The sequence below is a fragment of the Terrapene carolina genome, unplaced genomic scaffold (genome assembly GCF_002925995.2).
Source record: "Terrapene carolina triunguis isolate 2854851 unplaced genomic scaffold, T_m_triunguis-2.0 Scaffold96, whole genome shotgun sequence".
NCBI classification, from domain to species: domain Eukaryota; kingdom Metazoa; phylum Chordata; order Testudines; family Emydidae; genus Terrapene; species Terrapene triunguis.
The window spans coordinates 4,609,690-4,635,787 of NW_020664447.1; the positions used below are offsets into that span (position 1 = coordinate 4,609,690).

Genomic DNA, 26,098 nt, shown 5'->3' on the forward strand with positions numbered 1-26,098 from the left:
TCCTATATTGCAAGTATCAAAAAGTATGTCACTTTTTTCATCAAGATAGCCACCATCAGCAGTAGCCTAGAGATGCTACAATTAGAATTTAATTTCCATGTTTATATATGATGGGAAGTTCTGCTCTATCATGTGAATTCCCATATTGCTGTATTGTGATGTTTAATTCTTTAGAGTGATCAAATATTCAAAGTTGAAAAGTTGGAACAGCGCTTGTTTCTGTACTCACTCCCTGGTTCCCTTTCTCAATCCCGTGCTTAGCTCTGGTACATGGAACATGTAGAGAAGTACAGATGCCAACTAGGTTAGTCACTTGCAGATGGGGGAGGGTGCAACCTTGCCAGTGATAGTGCAGTCTAGAATCAGTCTCTCGCTCCATGTGAATCTAATCCTGTGATGGAGTACTGGCTAGATGTCTCATGCAGCAGGGAGAGGATCACTGGGAGGCCTCATAGGTATTGAGGGAAGATTAGAAAGTTGGCAACCCTACACTCCAATCGCATAAAACCAAACACCCTTGCCCCATCCCCTGCCCTGAAGCTCTGACCCTACCCCTTCCCCTAGGCCCCACCCCCTGCTCACTCCATCTTCCCTTCCTCCATCGCTCGCTCTCCTGCACCCTCACTCACTTTCACCGGGCTGGGGCCTGAGATTGGGGTACGGGAGGGGATGTGGGCTCTGGGGTGGGGCCAGATATGAGGGTTTCAGGGTGCAGGAGGGGGCTCAGGGCTGGGATAGGGGGTGCAGGAGAGGCTGCGGGCTCCGCCTCGGGCTGTGGGCTCGGGGGTGGGGCTGGGGATGAGGGGTTTGGGGTACAGGAGGGGGCTCAGGGCTGGGGTAGGGGGTTGGGGTGCGGGCTCTGGGAGGGAGTTCGGGTGTGAGAGGGGGCTCAGGAGGTTGGGGTGCAGGAGGGGGTGTGGGGTGTGGGCTCTGGGAGGGAATTTGCGGGAGTAGGTTCTGACCTGGGGCAGGGGGTTGGGGTGCAGGTGGGTGTGAGGCTCTAGCCAGGTGGCGTGGCCAATGGGAGCTGCAGAGCCGGTGCTTGGGGCGGGGGCAGCGCACAGAGCCCCTGTGGCTGACCCTGCGCCTAGGAGCCAGACATGTCAGCTGCTTCCGGGAGACACGCGGAGTCAGGGCATGCAGGGAGCCTGCCTTAGTCCCACTGTGCCGCTGAACGGACTTTTAATGGCCTGGTCAGTGGTGCTGACCGGAGCCACCAGGGTCCCTTTTCAACCAGGCATTCCAGTCGAAAAGCGGATGCCTAGCAACCCTATCGGGGTAGAGTGTAGCCCTTGAGACACACATGCACACAGCCAGACTACTGTCAATATTGCCAATTCAGCTGTTTAGTGACCCCTTTAGTTGGCTATTCTGCATGTTTGCAAAAATAGGACAAATCACCTGTTTCAATAAAAGTGATCAGGGCATCAAGTCACATCCTGAAAACAGAGACATTACTACTTTTCCAGAACACATCATTATCCTATTTTTAAAAAACCTTTATTACTGTTTAAAAAAAGAACACTTCTTAAGCAGTGACTTCTAAGAAGAGAGACTAAACATATAATTTTTGACAATGAAGTAGTTTTTATATTCAAGAAATCAAACAAAATACTGTATTATATCAATGTGGTGGATGTCTTTTAACAGGTGCATGAAAGGTCACACACAGGAGATCGACCATATCAGTGTGAACATCCTGGTTGTGGCAAAGCATTTGCAACAGGTAATGTTTTGTGGGAGTGTGTTCTCCTGTTTGCTAGGACCTGTCTGTCTCCTTATAAGACGTGTTTTTGTTAATGCAATTTTTAAACTGCTATGCAAAAAGGCTAGATTTCAATCTATTTATGAGAAGTGGGCATATTTTCAGCTAAAATAGATTAGTAAAGATGGAATGAGGCTTATGGAAAAGAGTATTTTGAGCGTTATTGAAGCAGAAATGTAATGAAACAAAGAGATAAAGAAGAAAATGTGTAATCTAGCATCCTATTATCAATTTCTACACTATAGACAGAAAAATCTATTAATGTGGAATAAGTTCCATGAGTTAAATGAGGTGAAAATAAAAAGGCTCAACTTGCTGGCTGCAGACAAGGATATCTGAGCCTCTGATCCCCAGCTGAAAAGAATTTTGATAGGAGATACTCTGTTTCAAGCGGTGTGATTGATCTGGTTCTTTTTCACAGTCACATCAAGCAGTGACATTTCTCATAAAGTAAGTGAACTTTACAGCTCATACAGACTAGTCCATTTATGCATGACATTTCATTTGATCCTGTAAAATGAAGTGATAAGATGAGTAAGTAAAATATGGAGGATAGTAAAACAAGCAGTTGCTGTTTCAAAACAATCTTTTCTTGGTTTTTGAACATGATTTTAATACATAGAAACAAAGAGATGGGGTTTAAAAAAACCCTGAAACTTGAAAGATTAAGAAGATTGCATGAAGAACTCCTTCCATTGTAATATAGAAAGCCTGTAGGCATACTAATATAAGCAATACTCGGCTGAAAGGCCAACACAGAAACAACTGCACTTCAGTGACTTCACATAAATTTAGTTGCACCGTGTTTGTAAAGCAATTTTAAAATTATAGTACAAGGGTGGCCAAATTTACTGACCCTCTGAGCCGCAAATGATAATCTTCAGAAGTTTGAGAGCTGGGGCGCACGTGCCAGAACTTGGAGCTTCAGCCCCGTGAGAAGCATCTGTTGGGGCTCAGGGCTTTAGCTTTGCGGGGAAGGGGGTTTCAGGCCTTCAGCCCCATGGGAGGTGCCTCCCATTCCTTGGGGCTGAAGTCCTGCTCCTGCTGCAGCCCTGGCAGGTGTTCCCCGTGGGGCTGAAGCCCTGAGATCACCCTCCCTGCTGGGCAGAAGTCAGAGGTGATGCATGGGGAGGGCCTGTGGGGTCACGTTCCCCCCCATTTCCCTGCCCAATTTTTGCTAGGGTTTGCTGACCCCACTCAGTCTCATAGTGTCGCCGGGCCTCCTCCCTGCATGGCAGCTGCTGGAGCTGGCAAACTGAGAGCTGTGACCATGGGGAGAAGCAGCAGCAAATAGCTAGGAACTACAGGGAGTTCCGCTGCTTTTGCTGCTGCCTGTCCCTGCAGCTCCCAGCTGTTTGCAGCTGCCTCTCCATGCGAAGCTAACACCTGGGAGCTGCAGGGAGGGGCTGCTGAGGGTAAGAGGGGGGGATGTACCTGGGGGTTGTGACTCAAGTGTTTGGGGAGGCTGAACCTTTACATTTTGTCCCCCCACTCTCAGCAGCCACCTGTCATCTCTGGCAGAAGCCCCTCACCCCACTGCAGGGCAGAAGCCCTGAACTCTCCCTGCCAGTCTGGTAGGTGGAGAATGTGGGGGGCTCTGCGAGCCACACTTTAACTATGCAAGAGCCGCATGTGGCTTGCGAGCCGCAGTTTGGCCATCCCTGCTGTATACCATTGCAACAGACAGAAGGACAAATATATTACCTTTTTTCCTATTAATGTCTAAGTGTATTTTAGGTCAGTTATTGTACCAGTTGAGCCTGGCAAACCCTGCAGATGTTTAAATGCATCTTCAAGGATTAAATGACCTGGATTAAATAGTAGTAGCTTTTCTGAGTTGGATTCTGAGGCTGTATTTGTGTTGTAGAAGTAAGAAAGAACACAAGTTAGGGGATTGGCTAACTTGGTAGACTCACTTCATGTTTTCAAATAGTGTTTTTTAATCAAAACTTCAAGTGTTATGGAGATATAACGGCAGCACATTGTAAAGTTAAATCAGGAACCACATTCTGAGAATCCATGGCCTTTGCTTAGTAGAAATGTGTATATCACTATGGGGCCAGGGAAGATGCATGTTAGTCTGTCTTCAGCAACTCTTTCTGGGTTCTTTGGTTCCACATTTTTCTAGGGGACTAGAGATAGGATGCTCTCAGTGGAGGGTCCTCTGCTCAGAAACTAGCCCCCACCTTGTCACTTCACCAAAACCCCCATTTTGTTGTCCCTTCAGGGCACAGTGCAAGGCAGTCTATTTAGGGCCTAATCCAAAGACCATTGAAGTGAATGGGAGTCTTCCCATTGAGTTCAGTGGCCTCTGGATTAGGCCCTTAAATTTCTCAGTATTGTTATTTATCACACGATTATTGCTCTTGATATTTGTTTTAGAAGGGGAGATTGTCTGTGGTTATTGCATAATGTGTTTCTAAAAAATGAAATAGCACCCGGAGGCTTGACTGATGGGTGCAATTTTATAGCTCAGAATAGTCGTTTGTAAAATAAGAAGCCAATAAATAAATAGGAGCCACATGCCAGCTGTGTCTGAATTCAGTGGGAGCAGGATTGGTCTCTGTCTGAAACTATTATGATGGGAGTAGCTGCTAAGAGAGAGAAAGCACAGATTGTTCTGGACCTTTTTTTTTTTTTTTTTTTTTTTTTTTTTTTTTACAGAAGTTTGAGCAAAGGTTTGACCACTTTGGTATAATCACCAGAATTTGTCTCATTGTGAGGAAAAGGAGAAAATTTTGAAAAAAGTACACTTTTTCTTAAATAAAGTGAAAGAGGATTTCTAAAATGCAAGCAGTGCTTTGTTGATCTGGTTATGTGACCAATGATGTGTTTGGAGAGTGAGATGAATAGAAGAACTGATTTTTGTTACTGATTGATCAGAGGATTTCATAACTGGACTGGTTAGCACAGCTTTTGTGACCAGATACATTCTGAGTATTAGATATATTTCTATTGCAGTATTGTAACAACTAAGATTTTGTTTGCCTTCTCGCCCCCTCCCCCACCTTTCGACTTTGAAAATTGTCTTCAAGGTTATGGATTAAAAAGCCACGTCCGAACCCATACTGGAGAGAAGCCCTATCGGTGTACGGAGGAGAACTGCACCAAGTCATTCAAGACTTCTGGGGACCTGCAGAAACATATCAGAACCCACACAGGTACAAGGAGTCTTTACAACGGTCGCTCTCTCTCTCTCTCTCTCTCTCTCTCTCTCTGCTTTCTTAGTTCTTTGTTTTAAATTAAAATCTATTTAGATAGACACACTATAGAAGGAATTTAACCCTTTGCTTGTTGAGTGACTTGTACTTGTGAAATCAGAATAAGTATACTCTGCCTTAGCCCACAACTGCTCTCAAAAGTCCCCTTCGAAGCCTACTTGACAAAACAGTGTTTTAGCATTGCAAACACCGTTGCAAGTCCTTAGCACAATAATAATGCTCCTCATCTCAACATACAATTTTTTTTGGAACAGTGCATAGGCCTTCACACTGCTATTGCAGTTGCACTATCTTTGAACAAGGTGCATCACCATTGCATCTTACACTGACTGAGTCAGTCTGCACCTTTGCAGTGCCACTGTGGATAAAAAGTACTAGAATTGCAGCTGCAGCAGACCAATTACTCCTCCGAGTGCCAACTCTAAGTGCTGCTACCCATCCTCCAGTGACAGTTTTGTCATTTCAGAGCTAGCTGTCAAATATCTTGCCTACCAGCTGTGTGCAGGACCAAGAACTGTGGTACTCAGCTTGTCTTGGCTCTTCCTGTTTCCCCAACACCCTCAGAGCAGCAGGGAAGGACACAAAAAGATCATGCAAAAAAACAAAAAAAACAGTTTTATTAAAACTTTTCAGTTGTGTAAAAAATAAAATCTTTTGGTGTGTCCCATACAGAGGTGGATCACTTGAAAAATAAAAAGAACAAAAATCCCTTATTAGCAGCAGCTATATGCATGGAAGCACTATATGCACACACCATCCACTTACTATAATAGTTGTTGTATTGACAGTCTGTACATCTATGGAATGTCACCTTCACTCCTGAGATCTGAAAAAGGGACGTAAATTTAAAAATACACAGCCAGGATTACCACCTAACCCCTACTCAATCTCTAATGCCACTAAATACCTCAGGATAGTGCTCCAGCACCTCCTTGTTCTTCCTCCCCCAACCAAATACCCTTGAAGAGAGAGAGAAGGGTGGGCCCCCAGTTTATTAGATGGGGTGGAATAGCAGGGAGCTTGTTGGACCACATGGAGGACGTTCTTCCTCCAGACCCTGGCCTTGACCTCTCACATCTTTGGATTTTAGAGGTTAAAAAAAGAGAGAGGGAAGGAAACCCTTAGTTGTACTTCAGATCCAGAAAAGAGAATCAAAACCACGGGCAAACAACAATTGAATAAATTGTTCAATAAAAACTATTGAAAGAATAAAATCATTCCATCTTCCTGAGCTTCCAGATCCAAAGTCAATCTGCCAGTGGGCCAGGGGACACTTGTGATTCTTCACAATGATATCTGTGTGAGGGCATACCAATGTTCATCACCTTCTCCTCCCAGCTCATATGCAGATCTTTGTTGAGAACTGAATCATATTAATGCAGTCATTACACAGTGCAGACAAATACACATTTAGATATCATAGATTAGGGCTCTCTAAATTTTTCATAGGATGGACCTCATCTTAATGGAAAAATTGTCCAGTGGACTGCCCCTCCTCTCATTTTTGCAATCACATATATTTGACAATTACAGCATTTGCTTACATAGAAAAGTCCTATTAGTAAAGAATGTTATGTATTTTAATGCAATTTAGCATCTGCAACTAAGGAGTTGAGCCAGCACCATGTAACCAACCAGCTCTTCACAGACCACCAGCAAGTCTTTCACAGTCCATCGATGGTCCATGGACCATAGTTTGGGAACTTCTGCCACAGACATTGGATGCTTTGCCAGGAATTATGAATATATGCAACAGTACACAGGCTCAGCAGTAGTTGCAGTGAGTTCTGTTTGTGGATAAACAGAGTGATGCACGCAAAACAGGATGACTAATGTGGATGCACTGAACCAGTGCAAGTTGCACAGTGCAGTTCTCTTCTGTAGACAATGCCAGAGTCCCTCAACCCTGATTGGCATTACGAACTAAAGCTGATATTGATCAATGCAAGATCTGCTGGTAACAACAAAAAACACATGCCTTCATCAGTGATGAGGCACCTAACATAGTCTGCATCACCAAAACCGGGAAGGATGACTCCACAAGCCCTGGGTTGGTGCACTTCATTCCCCCAGGTTTCTCCATATATCACAGACCTAGATAGCACAAGAAGGCAGGTAGTACCTCATTCATCTTTTCTGCAAACCTGAAATGCAAGAGATGTGCCTCAGGTAAGACCACTTCATTTGAACTTATTCATCTCACAGTAGAAACCAGAGCCAAAGCTAACATAGATTTTATGCTCACTTACAGACCACCGCAGACTAAAGGGCTCACAAGAGAGTTCACTGATACTTTGCCAGAGATGATGGAGAGATACTCCAGACTTGTCATCCTGGGAGATTTCAACAAGGCCACTGATACCAAAGCCCAGAAACTCATCTCCTCACTTCCCTCCCGAAGGTGATCACAGGTCATTTCTGGTTCCATCCACAAATCCAGTCACATCCTGGACCTGACCTTCAGGCTTTATGTCAGGATAGAGAACATCACAACCTAGCCACTATTTTGGACAGAACCATTGCCCACACAACAAGAAAGACTAGTGACCCTGATTCAACCATGAAGACTCCTGGACTCCAACAAATTCCATAGCCTTCTAAAGGACAACAGTACCCCACCTGCAGAATGAGCAGTTGAGTACCTGGTGAGTCATTGCCATTGCCAGTGGTCTCAGCCACTGCTGTGCTGGCCCTCCGTTGATCCCCTTCTCCCCATCACCCATACAGATCTTGGTTTTCTGACACACTCTGTTCTGGATGACGGGAGAAGGGGTGGAAACTTGAGTGCCGATAGTGGAAAACAAAGGCTGATTCAGATAGCATGAAAAAAAAATTCCTCAAAGCCTATGCTGTGGCTGTTACAGGCCAAGACCTCTGTTGAAGCTGCTAAATCTCACCCCAAAGAGCTATCCATTGTGGTAAACCTCTTCATCAGTCCTGAATGCCAACCTGCAACAGAGCCAAGCACCAAACACTGCAAAGAATGCCACTTTGCTGAAAAGATCATGGACGTTTTGAGAAGCCATCTCAAACAGCATGGATCTGCTCCGCCTCCACTCACAAACCAACATCCCACCTGCATTTCCAGAGTTCAGTACATTCACTGAAGAAGTTTTGTATACCCTAAAGGAGACTCGACGCAAGACTTGTGACTCCGACTCATGCCCTTTTTGCTTGTGAAAGAGAGTTGTGAACAACTGGTGCCACTCCTGACTGAAATAGCCAATGCCTCATTTAGAGAAGGAATCTTGCTCCTTCAAACACCCAGTAGTTTGACTAACACCTGAAAAAACCCACCCTGGATACTTAAGTCCTAGTCAGTTACCATCCTGCATCAAACCTCCCATTCTTAAGCAAGTTCAGAGAAGAGCTAGCAAAAGGCTGACCATGCTCATCTAACTGACCCTAACATTCTGACCCAGCACAGTCTGTATTCAGGGCAGGACACAGAACCAAAACTGCTTTATCGGCACTGATGGATGATCTCCTCCTTTCAATGGATAGGCATCCATTCTCATCCTGCTGGACCTCTCTGCAGTATTTGACACTGTTAACCATGAGATTCTGCTGTTTCGCCTGAGAGGGGTGACATGAGTCCAGGATAAGGCACTAAAATGGCTTGAGTCCTCCCTGGAAGGATGTTCCCAGTGAGTAGTGATGGGAAACTACAGCTCTGTCACTAGACCCTCACTTGTGGAGTTCCTTCCACAAGGATCAATTTACTCTCTGGTACTTTTCAACATCTACATGCAACTAGTAGGTGAACTAGTTAGATGACGTAGACTCAAGTGCCAACAATATGCAGATGATACACATTTCTACCTATCCTTTACCACATACAACCACACTACTTCTACTAAGATGGCCCAGTGGTTGGATGAGATCAGTTCTTGGATGAAGAACAGTTGGCTGAAGCTGGACCTGAGCAAGACAGAGGTGATGCCAGTGGGCAGAGGGGAGTATTTTGAAGAGCTAATAACCATGGTGTAGTCTTCATGGGTTGAAGATGCACATCCACAATTGGTCAGTTTAGTCTGTAGTGTAGGAGTACTCTTTGATCCCTCACTGGTGCTGAATTCTGACATAGCAGCATCCAAGAATAATGCTTTCTACCATCTCCGTCTGGCTAGGAAACTTCATCCCTTCCTGGCCAACTAAGACCTAGCCTCAGTTATTCATGCTTTCCCCTCTCGTCTGGAGTACAGCAATGCAATATATCTGGGCATGATCCCTTCAGCACTTAGAAAACTCCAGTTAGTACCGAATGCTATAGCGCATCTCCTCAAAATCACAGGCTACCTGGAACATTTCAAACCTCTCCTTGACTCTCTATATTGGCTTCACATAAAATCTTGAATCAAGTTCAAGGTCTTCAAAGCATTCCATGTCCTGGGTCCAGATTACCCAAAAGATCTCCTAAAGCTCTGGGATGAAGACCATGATGGACAACTCTGCTCCTCTGGCCCAGTGGAACTCTCAACAGTAAAAGTAAAGCTCGTCTGTGCGTGAGACCGAATTTTCTCCCGGGGTGATCCAAGACTGGAATGAATTCCCCCAGAAACTAAGGACGATCACAAATCTCACCAATCCACTCCAAGTCCAAGGCACATTTCTTTGACTTTGCCTTCTCTAATATAAACACGTAGCACCAGGTATATTTTTATTAAAAATAAAGCCACACATTATCTAGGGTTACCATTCGTCCGGATTCCCCCGGACATGTCCGGATTTTTGAGCTAAAAATAGCGTCCGGGGGGAATTTGTAAATGTCCGGACTTCCCCCCGGACGCTAACAGGGCAGCCGCCCGGATGCTGAAACTTACATGGGGCTCCGACAGCCAGAGACAGCCCCTCCTCCGCTCCCCTGCAGCAGAGATCAACTCCCTCCCTCCCTGCATTCCAGATCGCCTCCGGCAGTCTGGAGCTCCTCCCCCGCCAGCCAGCCTGCCGGGACAAGCCTGCCGGGACGAGCGGCTCAGGCAGTTCCTGAGCAAGCTCACGGAAACATTAGGCGAAGGCCAACAACAAGGGGGGCAGGGGGCAGGAGAAGGGGCAGGGAGGGTTTGGAGGGGGCAGAGGCGAGGGGGGGGGGTGGGGTTCTGGACGGCAGTTAGGAGCAGGGGTCCCAGGAGGGGGCAGTCAGGGGACAAGGAGCGGGGAGGGGGTGTTTGGGAGTTCTGGGGGGGGGGCAGTCAGGGGGCAGGAGTGGGGAGAGGGATCGGAGCAGTCAGGGGACAGGGAGCAGAGGGGTTTAGATGGGTCGGGAGGTCTGGGGGGGGCTGTCAGGGGGTGAGGAGTGGTTGGATGGGGCGTGGGAGTCCCAGGGGTCTGTCTGGGGGTGGGGGTGTGGATAAGGGTTGGGGCAGTCAGGGTACAGGTAGGGGTAGAGTCCTAGGGGGCCAGTTAGGATGGGGGGAGGGTCTCTGGAGGGGGCAGTCAGGGGACAAGAGGCAGGGAGGCTTAGGTAGGGGGTGGAGTCCTGGGGGGCAGTTAGGGGCAGGGGTCCCAGGAGGGGGCAGTCAGGGGACAAGGAGCGGGGGGGGAGGGTTGGGGGTTCTGAGGGGGGCGGGAAGTGGGAGGGGCAGGGGCGGGGCTAGGGCAGGACGGGGGCGGGGCTCCTCCTGTCCTCTTTTTTGCTTGCTGAAATATGGTAACCCTACATTATCTAAACAGGGCACTTCACTGCAGGGCACTTCTCCCTCTGGAGAGAGGATGAGAGAACAAACAACATGTGACAGATGTGTAGCCATGTGGCTTAATGCACTACTGAAAGGTGTTCTGATACTACGGTGATGAGTGCTGTATAAAAACCTATATAGAAAGGAAACCCTCCCTATAAATACTGAGCCTTTTCTTTTCCTTCTCCCTGATGAGACTCATAGACTTTAATGTCAAGAGGGACCATTGTGATAATCTATTCTGACCTCTGCACATCACAGACCACAGAACCTCACCCACCAATTGCTGTAATATACCCATAACCTCTGTCTGAGTTACTGAAGTCTTACTGCAACTCGCTCCCCAAACTGCCTCAACCTGATTCTCCCTCTTCCTCATTGCCAGTTCTCCCCCAGGCCCACTGATTGCTGCCAGACTGGTTTCTCCACTTACACAGGGGTCTTCCCTGACCTCCCTGGTCTGGTTGAAAACTAGTAGTTGCGAGATGATCAGCTGGAAGGGCATATCTCCAGGAATTAATAATGGTTTCTGGTAGTGGGGAGGAGAGCAGGTCTTGTTCTCGAAAACAGTTCTGACCTGCTTTATGTTTCTGTTACTGTAACCCTCTTTAAACTAGACTAACGTAGACTAGCTAACCCAGCAAACCCTGCGCTCTGCCTTTGAAATAGCCATCTTCCAGCCACCTGGAAATGGGTCTGTTTTCTAACAGTTAAATTAGAAACACAAAGGGCTGGGTTCACAAACAGGTTATGTGACATTCCTGCAGGCATTCTTTACACTTGCACTAAAAAAACCTGACTTTAAGAAAACACTGTTGCTGGGCAGGTCTGGCTCCAACTCTGCTCTTTTCTACCTGTAATTTGATGTGCAGTGTTCAAGGAAGAATTGTAGAAACCATGGCAACACTACATTGCGACATGCACATTTAAAACACACACATACATCCTTTTGGCAGGAAACTGACAAACTTTTCTAGAACTGTTGCTTTAAAGAATTACTTACAGTTTCCTCTGCCAAAGAGCTAACTGCTCTGAAGTTTCCTGGGAGTTAACGTCTGTGTCAGGGCTTTTTTTTATTTCTGTCTTACAATAATGATCTCTGCCCCTCCCTCCCCCCCCCCCCCCCAAAAAAAAAACCCTTCCTCAGCATGTGGGGAGGCTACCAATATAAATAATTTATTACATGATTTAAAAAAAAATCAATGTGGCCAATTCAATCAAGGTGGAAGTGGCCTATTTTCAATAGTTGACAAGAAGGGGTGAATTAGCACTGACCCCCTCCCCCCCCACTTGGTAAGGCAACTCCCATCTTTTCATGTGCTGTAATATATATACTGCCTACTGTATTTTTCACTCCATGCAACGGATGAAGTGGGTTTTAGCCCACGAAAGCTTATGCCCAGATAAATTTGTTAGTCTCTAAGGTGCCACAAGGACTCCTCGTTGTTTTTTGCTGATACAGACTAACACGGCTACCCCTCTGAAACGTATTCTAAGGTGCCGTGTTTAAAGTTCTATTACACAAAATAGATTTGTTTTAAAAAAAAAATAAATAAAGGCAGCCGTGTCTGTAATGAATTTGCTTTGGTATTTTGAAGAAATAAACTAAAATGTCAGGGATATTTATCTTTAGAAAGTTGTTTCTGCCCATGCAGAGTAATCGTTTTTATTAAAGAGTTTTGACTATGAAAAAGTTTTAAATTAAAAAAATCCAATTATATGCTAAATCACTAAAACATTTTTGACACTTTGTCAATTTCAGCTTATAAATGTACAAATTGTATAATATGCTTACATTTGATAATGTGTTTTTTTAATAGTTTAAATACTTATTTACATATTAAAGAGCTTTGAATGGGTAGGCGTCCTTAAAAACTATTGAATAAATGATACACATTTGTAATACCTTTAATCTAAATATTTACACCGTTTTTGAGAATTTTGCTGAAAGGCTATATGATTTCCCCAGATTCAGCTAGTCTCAGCAGAAGATTTGTTAATTCAATATGTTCCTGATATTTGTGTTCAAGCCACAGAATGCATTTCCATAAAATACTTTTTCCCAATATTATCATGAGCTGTGGAAGAGACTCCATGTGTTGTAAGGGCCAACGATTCTAAATGTTTTTGTATTCTAAATCTATCACTTTGATGCTGGTTGCAAAATGGAGAAGGATTATAGTCAGAGCAATTTAAAGAAAATACTAACAAATTTTTAAAAATACCAGTAAGCAGTTGGCAATATGTGTCTAATTAAAAATAAAATATATATATATTCCAAATGAAAGACTGAACCCCATTCTCTGTTGTGCAGGTACATGCTAGAGTAATTGAATTCTGCATATCTAAACTGCCCCTGTTGTTCAGTAGAACATCATTGACTTCCTGTTCTAAACTGATGTATAGTAGTGCTATGTGCTGTTATATAGCTACCATATTTACCCATAGAGGTGGCTACATATTAGTGATGGACTATCCATGCTTATAGTTTGTATACTTATTTTAAGGACCCAGGTCTGCAATCCTTATGCGAGAAGTCCCTTTTTACACAAGTAGTCCCAGTGACTGAGTAAGGTTGGCAGGATTTGGTGCTAAATTTATAACGCATGTTTGGTTGTTTCAGGATGAAGGATTCCATAAAAATGTAGGATCATTTTCTTGGAACACCCACAATACTTAGATAGTAGGATCAAGCCCTAAAATGTTAAAACATTTTCTTAAGGGTTTATGTGGTTCTATTGAGCACACCAGTTTAGCTCCATAATAACAAAAATAAATTAAAATAGTTAATTTCATGGTACCATATTGGTTAAAAAATAATATAAAACAGTTCCAAATAAATCTTGTAAAATGGACACAAAACATATCAATATTTAACTGTTGAGGGCATAGCTGCAGTTCTCTGCAAATCCTTCATACAGCAGGATATTGTGTTGTCTGTATACTGTTTATCAAAAGGATGTTTGGAAAAATGTGTACAATCAAACCCTAACCCCTTCGCGTGATGTTAACTTTATTAACAAAGGCCCTGATCCTGCAATTTTCATCCACGTGGTAAAACCCCTGGGCCCATGTGACTCCTAGTGGTCATTTGGATCCACCCAGGCAGATGTGATTACAAGAACAGGACCAAAGACAGTAAAAATTAAAATAAAACTCTGTTCAAACCTTCTCCCAGACTTGGCTTCTTCTAGGGGTCAGCCCACATTCTAAATCCTCTCTTTTTTTAATATAGGTGAAGTTACAAATCATCTCCCTCAGTAATTCAGCAGAACCAATTTAACTATTTTCCCAGCAGGACTAACACCTGCTGACAGAGTGGAGTGTTTCAGACAAAGACTGCCAGCCTCTTACATATTTCAGTATACATTTATTTCTTTCCTTCCTGTAGTATTTAGGACACAGTTTTAGTTCTTAAATAGCAAATCATTATAAAAAAGAACACAATTTTTAAATGCTTTAATTATGATTGACTAAGGGAATGAATTGCTTTGTGCTACAACTCTTCAAAATCAGCTTATGCTGCATGTAAAAGTTCACATATTAAAAGTTTAAATTAATTTTATGAAATAAAGTGAGCACTGTTGATTAATTTATTTCTATAAAATGCTGGTCTTCTCTGTGTCTTCCGTAATATTTGCACCTCATCATGCATTTATACAGTCCTTAATAGTAGAAAAATTATATTCTTCAAGTATGTATCAGTGTGAATCCCACTGTATGTATTCATGCACCTGGTGTGTGAGAAAACACAGTTTCTTTGAATAATAGTGTCTGTCGGGGGCCACTCATGCCCTGTGTGCCTCCTCATGCCCCCATATGAGGGCATAAAGGGCAGTGTGGCTCCCTCAGTTCCTTCTTACCACCCATAGCAAAAAGATGGAACCTGGCAGTGTCTGACCTGCTAATTTTAGCTTTGGCTAAACCTTCTTGAAGATCCTCTAAATATAATATCTAATATCTTCAGAAGTCGTCTGATTACCTTGATTTTTCAACTGCTGTGATAATTTAGGCCTATCTTGACTAACAACTAGATTCCTCCCTCACCTCCCAAGCACTCCCTGTACAATACTTCTTAATGTGGCAATCTCAAAAATTGCAGGCTTTAAGCCGTGTCCATCCTGCAATTGACTAATTTCCTTAAAAGTAAGTGCCTCATCTGTCTAGGAGAGTCGCACATAATGACATATGCTCAGTGGGCCTGTCATTCGCTGCTGGGATGCATAAGTCACAAGACGTGAGGCTGAAACTCTGTCTTCTGGAACGATCCATGAAGGTCTCTTTGAACCTTGAGGAGATGAGCTCCAAGGTGTCCTGCTAATGGATAAGCCAGTGTTTATCCAGCACCCTGTCTACCAGACAAGCTACACTGAATACCAATGCAGAGAAAATGGAGCCGAGAATGGACCAGGCACTAGCACTAAAGCTGATCCCAACATCCCTTGCATTGAATTGGGCACTAACACCTCCATTGTCGATGTCTGACACAAGGGACCACTCTGAATGGGACACCAAAAGGGACTGCTCCAGGTAGACCTTGGACGTAAGGACAGACATTGCAAATCCTTTGGAGGGAAATCCACCAGGCCCTGCTCAGTTTCAAGGGCTAGAGAGGAGGAGTATCCTAACGTGCAAAAGACCGTGCCAGCACTGATCTTGGCTCCAGTGGTGCACCCCTTGGTGTTGATGTCAAACACAGAATAAGCCTGGGGAGAACTGGAACAGTCATTGGTGCCAAAGCACCTGCTAGTGCCAGTACAGACTCTGGAACTGAGAGCACCACACACTTCGGCAGCATCCCGAAGGAAATCTATTCCTCACCATCGGCGGAGCAAAAGTTCTCCCTATCTTCAAATAGAAAATCTTCTCCAGGGAGGTCACTGGTCAACACCATGGAAAGGTCTATCAGCTTTCCCTGCAGGCCTGCACCACCACTGATTCATAAGGAAGGGCACTGGACTAGCCAGCACCTGGTGAACAAACTGTACTTGTTATGCTGACAGGGCCTAAATAGGGTTACTGGGGCCCACCAGCCAGTCTTTGCCAAACTTGAGGAAGAGGTCACTCTACCTATCAGCATCTCTTGCCAGACCACATATGCCAAAATATCATGAGGAATCAGATCTGGGGGCAGAGCAATATCAACGCTCTGTATCACCACCAAAATACCAGTAGAGTTCAGGGGAAGAGGGTTCTATTCCTAGTATTTCCTCATTTCAAAGAAGAAAGGGGGTCTTCATGCTATTAAGGGGACTCTATGAATACATTTGTTGTCCCAGGCTCAACATAGTAGCAATTGCTTCCATCGCTCCATCTCTCTGAGCTCAAGACTGGCTCATAGGTCTGTACTTACAGTATGCATACTTCCATATAGCTATCCATCTGCCCCCTAGAAGAATCTAAGATGCACAGTGAGGCCTAACCATTTAATCAGAGAGGATCCTACCCTTCAGATTCTTCTCTGCAGTAAGAATCTTCACGAAATACTTTGCAGTAGTGGCAACGCATTTAAGGAGGCAGGGAATCCATTTCTACCTGTACCTTGATGATTGGCTCTTCAGAGTCAGTTCCCAACAGGAGATTGCAACAGCTTTGGGATACATCCTTTCCCTGTTCTCTCAACTAAGACTCCTTGTGAAGAAATCCTCCCTTGAACCATGGGAGATGATAGAGTTTATAGGTGTTTTGATCAGTTCCACATCAGCCAGAGCCTGCCTACCAGAAGACCAATTCCAGTTTCTCCAGTGGGTGGCAAACACCCTAAAATTGAACCCCAAAATGGTGCACACATGGACTCTTTGGCCATAGGTTTGTGTGCATGTACATGACACTGTTTGCCAGACTTCACCTCCAGTCATTATAGCTGTGGCTGAGGTCCATGTACTCCCTGTCCAGACATCACATGAACAGGAGGGCCACTGTCCTGCCTTTGGTCCTACAAGAGATCCCTCGGTGCTAAGACCCAGTGAACATGTGGAAAGGGGTTCCCTTCTTTGTTCCTTCCCCAACTGACACTTGCCACACACATTGCAGGATCAGCCTGGGTGCCCACCTGAGCCATTTGCAGGTGCAAGGGACATGGTCTCTGTATGATGTAAATTTTGTATATGAATGTCCTGGAGCTGAGAGCTATCAGACTAGCCTGTAGAGCATTCCTGCCTGTAGAGCATTCCTGCCTGTTCTGTAGAACATCACAATGCAAATCCTGACTGACAACATGTCCACTATGCACTATATACATACCAAACAATGAGGTGCCTGATCATCCCATCTCTGCCAGGAAGCCATCTGACTCTGAATGTTGTGTCCCCAACACAAGATTACCCAGCTTGCTATATACCTACCAAGGGTCAGCAATGATCTGGCAGACTTCTTAACCAAGCATGCAATGACCAGCCACAAATGGTCACTGTAGGGTCTATCTACATTGCTCAGGCTTCAGCTTTAACCTGGGTGGCGGGGCTCAGGGACCTGGGCTTCAGCTCCATGCAGTGGGACTTCAGCTTTCTGCCCTGGGCCCCAGCAAGTCTAATGCTGGCCCTGCTTGGAGGCCCCCCTGAAACCTGCTCAAGGCCCCCTTGGGGGCCGCGGACCCCTGTTGAGAACTACTGCACTAGGGCATAGACTGAATCTACCACCTGCTTCAGGAACATTCCAGTCTCTGAGATCTGTATGGTGCAATGTGGAGTAACCCACTGGGTTTTTTTGTTAAACATTATTGCTTTGACATGGCAGCCAGGGCAGATGCCAAGTTCAGGAGGCAGTTGTACAGTCATTGTTTGACTGATATAACTGGAATGCCTCATTCCCACCATCCAGAGAGGACACTGACAGTCTCTAAAAAGAATACCTACAGTAATTGTGGCTCTTTGAGATGTTGTAGTCAGTGTGGATCCCATAACTTATCTTACATCCCCGGTTTTCAGAGTCCTCAGCAACATGGGCTTTGAATTGTGAGGGAACTGATAGAGGCTGATGGCTTTCCTGCCCTTTATGCCCTTGTATGGGAACATGAGGCGGCACAGGGTATATGCATTGTTCCGAAGGACACTGTTATTCAAAGAAATTCCAGCTCTGCATGCATAAGGCACATGTGAACCAACAGCGGGATCCACACTGATTACAGTGTCTTGAAAAACCACAGTTACTGGAGGGGAAGTAACCATTCTTTTCTTGCACCAGATGATCTGTCTTGAAATGTTTTCTGTGTGAGGTTTCTTTCACAGTAAGACTGGGCTAAAATATGACATATAAGAAATACATGAGAAATCATTAATCAGGCACTTTAGAATCCTAAATTTAATCTAAATCCAGTTACTTATTTTTGTAGTGGTTTATAACTTTACCTATATACATTTCTATATTTGTTCCAGGTGAAAGACCATTCAAATGTCCCTTTGAAGGCTGTGGAAGGTCGTTCACAACATCCAATATTAGAAAAGTTCACATCAGGACGCATACTGGTGAAAGACCCTATTACTGTACAGAACCAGGATGTGGGAGAGCATTTGCCAGTGCAACCAATTACAAGAACCATGTGAGAATACATACAGGTACATGAGTGACATTTTGTTTGAAGAGCAATTTGCTTTTTTAGCTGCTGTGATTTTCTCCTTGGTGGACCGATTATTGCTGCACATCAGAACTGGGATAGAAAGTTTCTTATAGTGATGTGTCATGGTTTTTGTTATTTTATTTAACCCTTTTCTCCCCTTTGACCAGCCACAAATGGTCACTGTAGGGTCTATCATAGAGCCATTATTCCATCAATGGGGGACCCCTGTGATAGACTGGTTTGCCCCAGAAGACCACACCAAATGACCAAACTTCTGCTTAAGAGGAGGTGTGATTTTTCTCATCCTGCTCTCAACACAGTTGTATCTAGGGCCTAATCCAAAGCCATTTGAAGACAGACAGATTCTATTTCCATAGAATCATAGAATATCAAGGTTGGAAGAGACCTCAGGAAGCCATCTAGTCCAACCCCCTGCTCAAAGCAGGACCAATCCCCAACTAAATCATCCCAGCCAGGGCTTCCAAAGGGCTTTGGATCAAACCCTTAGTCCCTGAGGTTCGCCTTTATTGTTAAGTAATGTAAAGCACAAACCTCAGTCTGTTGTTGGCTGTTCCTGGAGTTTTTCTCTCTTGGACCACTCTCTCCCTGCCCTTATTTCCCCCTCCCTTGCGGAAAGAATCAACATCTTCTGCTGCTCTTCGAGAGATGTCCATGTGGGTGCTCCACTCCAGGTGTTGGTGCATCCCTGCGCCTTCACTCAGAGATTTTTACAGCAGTACTCGCATGGGCCATGCACGCGAGGTGCTTGCCTCACATAAGAAACATAAGATAGGCCGTACCAGGTCAGACCAAAGGTCCATCTAGCCCAGTATCCTGTCTACCGACAGTGGCCAATGCCAGGTGCCCCAGAGGGAGTGAACCTAACAGGCAATGATCAAGTGATCTCTCTCCTGCCATCCATCTCCACCCTCTGACAGACAGAGGCTAGGGACACCATTCCTTACCTGTCCTGGCTAATAGCCATTAATGGACTTAACCTCCATGAATTTATCCAGTTCTCTTTTAAACGCTGTTATAGTCCTAGCCTTCACAACCTCCTCAAGTAAGGAGTTCCACAAGTTGACTGTGCGCTGCGTGAAGAAGAACTTCCTTTTATTTGTTTTAAACCTGCTGCCTATTAATTTCATTTGATGACCCCTAGTTCTTGTATTATGGGAATAAGTAAATAACTTTTCCTTATCCACCTTCTCCACATCACTCATGATTTTATATACCTCTATCATATCCCCCCTTAGTCTCCTCTTTTCCAAGCTGAAGAGTCCTAGCCTCTTTAATCTCTCCTCATATGGGACCCGTTCCAAACCGTTAATCATTTTATTTGCCCTTTTCTGAACCTTTTCTAGTGCCAGTATATCTTTTTTGAGATGAGGAGACCACATCTGTACGCAGTATTCGAGATGAGGGCGTACCATCGATTTATATAAGGGCAATAATATATTCTCTGTCTTATTCTCTATCCCCTTTTTAATGATTCCTAACATCCTGTTTGCTTTTTTGACTGCCTCTGCACACTGCGTGGACATTTTCAGAGAACTATCCACGATGACTCCAAGATCTTTTTCCTGACTTGTTGTAGCTAAATTAGCCCCCATCATATTGTATGTATAGTTGGGGTTATTTTTTCCAATGTGCATTACTTTACATTTATCCACATTAAATTTCATTTGCCATTTTGTTGCCCAATCACTTAGTTTTGTGAGATCTTTTTGAAGTTCTTCACAGTCTGCTTTGGTCTTAACTATCTTGAGCAGTTTAGTATCATCTGCAAACTTTGCCACCTCACTGTTTACCCCTTTCTCACGCACCAACTGTGCCTCAATAGTGCGCACGCGGCCCGGGCTCCTCAGTTCCTTCTCTACCGTCCGCGGCCTGAGACTGAGCTCAACAGTGTCACTCAATTATTTTTCACTTGAGATAGTTGTTTATGCAGTTTACCTAGTTTTTTAGTCAGACAAGTTTCATTTCTCCCTTCATCTCCAAAAAAAAAAAAAAAATTCCTTCCCAGTTTTTGCTGTCAGTTAGTTAGACAGTTTTTACCAGAGGTGGACAAACTACGGCCTGCGGGCCGGATCCAGCTTACTACGCTGGTTCCTGGAGCCGGCCCTGCCGGGAACGGGGAACAGCGGCCAATGGGAGCTTCGGGGGAGGTTCCTGGAGGTGCGGCAAGGGCAGCTCACGCGGAGCCCTCTGCCCCCTCTCCCCCAGGGGCCGCAGCGCTTCCTGGAGCAGCGCAGGGATGGGGACAGGGCAGGTATGCAGGGAGCCTGCCCTGGCCCCGGTGCGCGCCACTGCCACCCCAGCGCTGCTTTAGGTAAGCTGCGCTGGGCCGGAGCCAGAACCCCTCCTGCACCCCGCCCCCCAACTCCCTGCCCTAAGCCCCCTGCCTGCACCTCACACCCCTCCTGCACCCCAACCCCCTGCCCTGAGCCCCCTGCTGCACCCCTGTGCACCAACCCCCTGCCCTGAGCCCCCTGCCGCACCCTGCACCCCAACCCCTTGCCCTGAGCCCCTTCCTGCACACCGCACCCCCTCCCACACCCTGCACTCCCTCCCGCACCCCAACCCCCTGCCCTGGCCCTACATACAATTTCCCCACCCAGATGTGGCCCTCGGCCCAAAAAGTTTGCCCACCCCTGGTTTATACTATATCTGGCTCACCATGTTTTAAGAGAGTAGAAACAGCCAACCAATTGAACAAACAGCAGCATTTCCTGTCCACTCCCTCTGACAAGGACAGCAAAAGAATGGACCTACTCGGCAGCAAAGTTTATGCATGATATACGCTACAATTTAGAGTCGCAAACTACGCGGCCTTACTGGCCAAATATGATCACAGAAATTACGGGAAACTCATGGATTTTATTAATTACATCCCAGAGGACAAGAGACAACTATTCAAAGCAGTAGTCTCTGAAGGACAGATTATTTCCCGCACGGCATTGCAGGCTGTCCTCAATGTTGCAGACACAGCTGCCAGGTCCACCGCGACGGCCGTAGTGATGCGTTGGGCTTCATGGTTTACCTCTTTTTCTTTCCCACGCAAGATACAAAACACCATGGAGAATCTCCTCTTCGATGGCGAGAAATTATTTGCAGCAAAAAACAACGAGGTACTGCACACCGTGAAGGATTCCAGAGCAACGCTCAGATCCCTAGGCATCCATACACCGGCAGCTAGAAGAAGATAACACAGGTATCAGCCTTACCCAACGCTCACAATACCTGGCCTACACACAACAACAACCGAGGCCATATGACCACCAGAAGCAACACTGCCAGAGACCCAGGCATCAACGACGACGCCTCATAACATCGGCACCGTCCCAACACCCTCCAGCTAATAAGCAGATTTAAAGCCTTGGTCGAGGGTATAGAAGACCTCCCACCCACTCCAGCACTTATACTTCTCATCCAATCTTTTGGTCACCATTTGCTCCCATTCTGCCACAACTGGCGAGCCATCACTACAGACAGATGGGCCCTAGAGGTCATCCGATTGTGCTATTCCATCCCCTTCCTGTCCATACCCCCCATCCACCGTCCACTCTGTCCCTCTTCAGGGACCCCTCTCACGAGGTGCAAGATCTTCTACAAATAGGAGCAGTGGAGATGGTGCCCAATTAGTACAGGGGAAAGGATTTTTATTCCCACTCCTTTTTAACAGAAAAGAAAAGTGGGGAATGGCGACCCATTCTCAACCTCAGGCGACTCAACAAGTTTGTCAAAAAGAAAAAATTCAAAATGGTTACCCTCACAACTGTAATTCCAGCGCTGGAGCAGGGAGATTGGTTTTCAGCCCTTGACCTGCAGGATGCTTATTTTCATGTAACTATACACTCTGCCCACAGGCGTTTTCTCAGATTTGTCATGGGCTCAAATCACTAGGTTCTGCCCTTTGGCCTCTCAACAGCACCCCACGTCTTTTTTCCAAGATTCTCGTGGTGGCAATAGCACACCTATGGAAAAAAGGACTTCTAATTTTTTCTTACCTGGACGATTGCCTGCTCAAGGCACAGACTCTTGAGGAGGCCATCCAAGTCACACAGATGACCATCAACTGCTTCCAGGGTCTTGGCCTACAAATAAACAAAAACAAATCCACATTAACTCCTATTCAGCGACTAGAGTTCATAGGCACTCACCTCGATTCCATAACCGGACTTGCATATCTCCCATCTGACAGATTCAGTACCATAAAGAATCTTGTCGCCAAGTTGCAAAACAGCCCGCAGGTAATTGTCCAGGATTGTCAGCAACTTCTCGGCCTCTTGCACTTTTGTGGTCAAGAATGCATCCCTCTACATGCGGTGCCTGCAGAGTTGGATGACCACTGTCTACAGACCGAATGTGCATGGCCTAAACATACTTCTATCCATACCTACCAAAGTCAAGGACTCACTCACATGGTGGACTTGGCCACACAACTTCTGCTTCGGAGTCCCGTTCGTGCAGGAGTCCCCCTCCGTTATAATTACCATGGATGCTTCCCTCAAGGGCTGGGGAGAACACATGGCACACCACACCACTCATGGACTCTGGTCGCCTACAGAAGCCTCACTACACATAAATCTTTTAGAGCTCCAAGCGGTCCGCAACACCTGCCTCCAATTTCTCCCATACATCCAGAATCAACGTATCAGACTCATGACTGACGACATTGCCTGCATGTTTTATATAAACAGACAAGGGGGAGCTCGATCCCACTTGCTCTGCATGGAGGCTATGAAACTTTGAAATTGGTGCCTCCAACACAGTATCCAAATTTTAGCCTCCTACATACCTGGTTCACTAAACACCACTGCGGATGAGCTCAGCAGATCTTTTCCCGTAGATCACGAATGGGAGATAAACGATACAACATATTCAAAATATGGGGCTACCCGCGACTGGATCTTTTTGCAACTGTAACCAACAATAATGCCCGAAATTCTGTTCCAGAGCGGGCCTAGGAAAGCACTCAATGGGAGACGCATTCATCATCAAATGGAACGACAATTTCCTATATGCATTCCCCCTGATACCAGTTCTTCACAGGGTATTGCAAAAAAGGTGAGCGGAGAGGGCCAGGGTCATACTAATAGCCCCTACGTGGTCCAGAAAGGCATGGTACCTATTTTTAACGAGGATGTCAGTTTGCCTGCCGATTCCACTTCCTCCCCCCCTTCCAAACCTATTATCACAATGCAGGGGTCAACTACACCACCCCAGTGTAACAATGCTGTGCCTCAAAGCATGGCTCCTCAATGGCTCTCTAATGAGGAACTAGACTGCTCTTAATAGGTACAAAGAGTACTATTACATAGGTGGTACATGTGGATTTTGTTCTGCTATCTCCATAAATGGACTAGGTTCATTCACTGGTGCTCCGCCAAGCAAACCGCTCCTGCTTCCGCCCCTCTTTCACTAATGCTAGACTATCTGGGCTCTCCTTTAGCTCCATAAAGGTACATCTAATGGCAATTATGGCGGTTCACAATAAGACCGGCGCCACTACTCACTTTGCCCACCCCATCACAACGTGGTTCCTCAAGGGCCTCCAGACGCTATACCTGGACATTAGACCACCCACTCAACCCTGGGACCTGCACTTGGTCCTCATATCTGTGATGTACCATTCATTTGAGCCGCTTGCAACATGCTCCCTCCTACATCTATCCATGAAAACTGCATTTTTAGTTGCCATTACATCTGCCAGATGTATAGGAGAACTTGGAGCGCTTATGGCTGAACCACTGTACACTATATTTTTTAAGGACAAAGTGACGCTCCGAACACATCCTAAATTTCTCCCAAAGGTGCATTCCTCCTTCCACCTCAATGAATCTATCACTGTACCAACCTTCTTTCCTAAACCGCATGCAAACACTTTTGAATCAGCAGTGCACGCACTCGACGTGCATAGAGCATTGTCCTTTTATTTCGATAGGACTAAGCCATTTAGGGCTTCCCCTAAACTTTTCATTTCAATCACAGAACGATCCAGAGGCAAATCCATCTCTACCCAGAGAATATCCAATTAGATAGCAGACTGTATCCGCCTGTGCTACCAACTAAAGAAGATAAACCTCCAACTTCTGTTAGAGCACACTCCACCAGATCTGTGTCAACGTCTTGGCATTCTTAAGTAACGTTCCCCTCACAGATATTTGCAAAGCTGCCACCTGGGCTTCAGAGCATACCTTTGCTTAACATTATGCTCTTACTCAGGGTCCCCTGATCGACATGCAAATGGGCTGAGGTGTGCTGTCTACAGTTTTCATATCAGATCCGAAGTCCCTACTTCCTTAAGAGATACTGTTTTTCAGTCACCTGGAGTGGAGCACCCACAGGGACATCTCTTGAAGAAGAGGAGGTTACTCACCTGGGCAGTAACTGACGTTGTTCAAGATGAGTGTCCCTGGGTGCTCCACTACCCACCCTCCTCCCCTCTACTTTGGAGCGGTCTCCGTTGTAGAGAAGGAACTGAGGAGCTGTGCTGCGTACGCTATTGAGAGACAGTCGGCGCATGAGGTAGGCACCGCCAGGGCTGGTGCAAGGAAGTTTCGCGCCCTAGGCGAAACTTCCACCTTGCGCCCCTCCCCCCCCCCCGCAGCCCTGGGGCAGCTCCCCCCCCCCGCCCTGAGACGCCCCCCCCCCCCACGGCAGCTCCCCCTGCCCTGGGGAGCCGTGCGGCAGCTCCCCACCCCAGCTCACCTCTCCTCCGCCTCCTCCCCGAGCACGCCGTTCCCGCTCTAATTCTCCTCCCCTCCCAGGCTTGCAGCACCAAACAGCTGATTGGCGCTGCAAGTCTGGGAGGTGGGAGAAGTGGAGCAGCAACAGCGTGCTCGGGGAGGGGGCGTAGAAGAGGCGACCTGGGGTGGGGAGCCCTGCGGCAGCTCCTCCCCCCCGCCCTGAGGCACACCCGCCCCCCCCCCACGGCAGCTCCCCACCCCTCCGGCCCGGGGAGCTGTGCGGCAGCTCCCCACCCCAGCTCACCTCTGCTCCTCCTCCTTCCCGAGCACGCCGCCCCCGCTCTAATTCTCCTCTCCTACCAGGCTTGCAGCACCAAACAGCTGATTGGTGCCACAAGCCTGGGAGGCGGGAGAAGTGGAGCGGCCGCTGCGCTGGGAGAGGGAGTCTGAGCCGCACGTGTCAGCGCGCCACCGGCAGCCCAGCCCGGGAATGCTGTAAAAAAAAAAAAAAAAAAAAAATTGGGGGCACCGCTTTTTGGTGCCCCCAAATCTTGGCACCCTAGGCAACCGCCTAGTTTGCCATATTGGTAGCACCGGCCCTGGGCACCGCGCATGTGCGGGACCGTGCGAGTACTGCTGTAAAAATCTCCGAGCAAAGGCGCAGTGGCGCGCCAACACCTGGACTGGAGCACTCATCTCGAAGAACGTCAGTTACTGCACAGGTGAGTAACCTCCTCTTCTGGACCTAACAGGATCCACCTGGTCTAACTGCTAGGCTGAATCAGCAGAAATAACACTGCATCCATGTGCAGGGTCCTACAGCCCTGTAGCTATGATTTTTTGTATCCTCCGGTTTTTCATTGTTAGCAGGGATGAATAAATCTCCTGGAGTTGAAGATTTTGTATACCTCTTGAACTGATTTTTGGGTTTGAGTGTGTGTTACATTGATTTTAAGTGAAGAATGTCACTTCTATTTAGCTTTAATCATTTTTATATATGTATAAATCCCATAAAATTCCTGTAGAGCTAAAGAGACTGAGGTTTGGGACTCTAACTTACCAGACCAAATAACACATTTCATCTTTGAGGGAGGATAAGTGCAGAACTTCGTATGAAGTCAGAGGGGCAGCTAATGTAAAGAGTTAGGGCAGAATTGTGAATACTGTGCCAAAGTGAGGGCTATATT

At 46.2% G+C, this 26,098-nt stretch overlaps 1 protein-coding gene across 1 annotated transcript in view; it reads left to right on the top strand.

Annotated features, from left to right (window-relative positions):
- ZNF143 (zinc finger protein 143) overlaps window positions 1-26,098 on the top strand; it is a 55,655-nt gene that overhangs the window by 15,841 nt on the left and 13,716 nt on the right. Inside the window, exons 8-10 of the mRNA XM_024196619.3 lie at window positions 1,651-1,726; window positions 4,801-4,926; window positions 18,038-18,217. Coding sequence (XP_024052387.1) covers window positions 1,651-1,726; window positions 4,801-4,926; window positions 18,038-18,217 — 382 coding nt within the window. The remainder of the gene's footprint in view (window positions 1-1,650; window positions 1,727-4,800; window positions 4,927-18,037; window positions 18,218-26,098) is intronic.